The sequence below is a fragment of the Austrofundulus limnaeus genome, unplaced genomic scaffold (assembly GCF_001266775.1).
Source record: "Austrofundulus limnaeus strain Quisiro unplaced genomic scaffold, Austrofundulus_limnaeus-1.0 Scaffold275, whole genome shotgun sequence".
Taxonomy (NCBI): Eukaryota; Metazoa; Chordata; class Actinopteri; order Cyprinodontiformes; family Rivulidae; genus Austrofundulus; species Austrofundulus limnaeus.
In genome coordinates, this window is record NW_013952677.1 from 95,227 (window position 1) to 96,573 (window position 1,347).

The following is a 1,347-nucleotide window of genomic DNA, read 5'->3' on the forward strand; positions in this document are numbered from 1 at the left end:
TCGCAATACCTTTGCGTTACCTCGCAATACCTTTGCGTTACCTCGCAATACTTTTGCGTTACCTCGCAATACCTTTGCATTCATTCGCAAAACCTTTTCCTTCCCTCGCAATACTTTTGCGTTCCCTCACAGTACTTTTGCGTTACCTCACAATATTGTTTTGCGTTCCCTCGTAATACTTGTGCGTTACCTCGCAATACCTTTGCATTCCCTTGCAATAACTTTGCGTTACCTCGCAATACTTTTGTGTTACCTCGCAATATTGTTTTGCGTCCCCACACAAAAGTTTCATTTGGATATGAACTGAATTAAATCAGACTTTTATTTTGAAATATCTGGTTACCAAAACAGAATGTGTCGCCACAATTTCGTTAAATTGACAATAATGTTGCGTGGCTGTACTGTGTTAAAATATCATCATATGACATACTTCCATGCGTGGCTGTGTGATATATTCATTCTGAAGCTGAATTAAAGCAGTAGGCTAACTCGCTAATGGTGAACATGTGAGTTTGTTAATAAACCGGCAGCACAACAGTGATAAATGACTTTTGCGAGGGAACGTAAAAGGTATTGTAACGTAATACTTTTGCGTGGGAACGTAAAAAGAAAAAATCCCCCATGTCCCCTCGAGGGCTCAGTACAAATCATCTGCATTACTATCTCTTGAGGGAAATAAAAGATCAGGCTTCAACAGCAGAGATTAATAACAACTGACATAATGTGAGATGTTTTTGACTGACAAACCTTTGTTTGGATGAACAATATTTTTACACTTAAATCTAAAGTGTCTTATTTTTCCTGCAACTTTAAATGTGAGACATTTTAATACTTAACAGGGTTAACTATATTTCTTCTCAGATTTGTGAACACAACTTGTAATATCAAACATAAAAACACTGCAGATCACCTGTTTGTTCCACTGCTTCTTCATAAGACAATTTCTTTGTTGCTGTTTCATTGTCGTTATTCAATGGTGTCCTATCAAAAATGATTTCACCTATAAATCAATAAAACACATGTAAAAACACAAAATCACACAGGCTTTAAGTGACATGCATTTCATATAAAAACAAAAGTTGGAAGAAAACATCTTAAAGTGGGGTATTATGTAAAATCAACTTTTTTGAGCTTCACGTCAAGCTTTAAAGGGCCAATTTTATGTGTTTCTCAGGCATATATTTAAATACTATACTATACCATAATAAAGTATCTATGTCACCTTTAGTTGTTATTAAAATAATGTTTTTATGTTTAAATAGAAAATAAACTTATCTTCCTCTCCTTGGGCTGCTACCTTATCGTGGTGGAGGGGTTTGAGTGTCCCAATGATCCTAGGAGCTATGT

General features: G+C 35.6%; 1 protein-coding gene across 1 annotated transcript in view; it reads right to left on the reverse strand.

The window, feature by feature from the left end:
- sv2 (synaptic vesicle glycoprotein 2) overlaps window positions 1-1,347 on the reverse strand; it is a gene marked incomplete in the record, with an annotated part of 32,346 nt that overhangs the window by 29,183 nt on the left and 1,816 nt on the right. Inside the window, 1 exon segment of the mRNA XM_014021009.1 lies at window positions 911-1,000. Coding sequence (XP_013876463.1) covers window positions 911-1,000 — 90 coding nt within the window.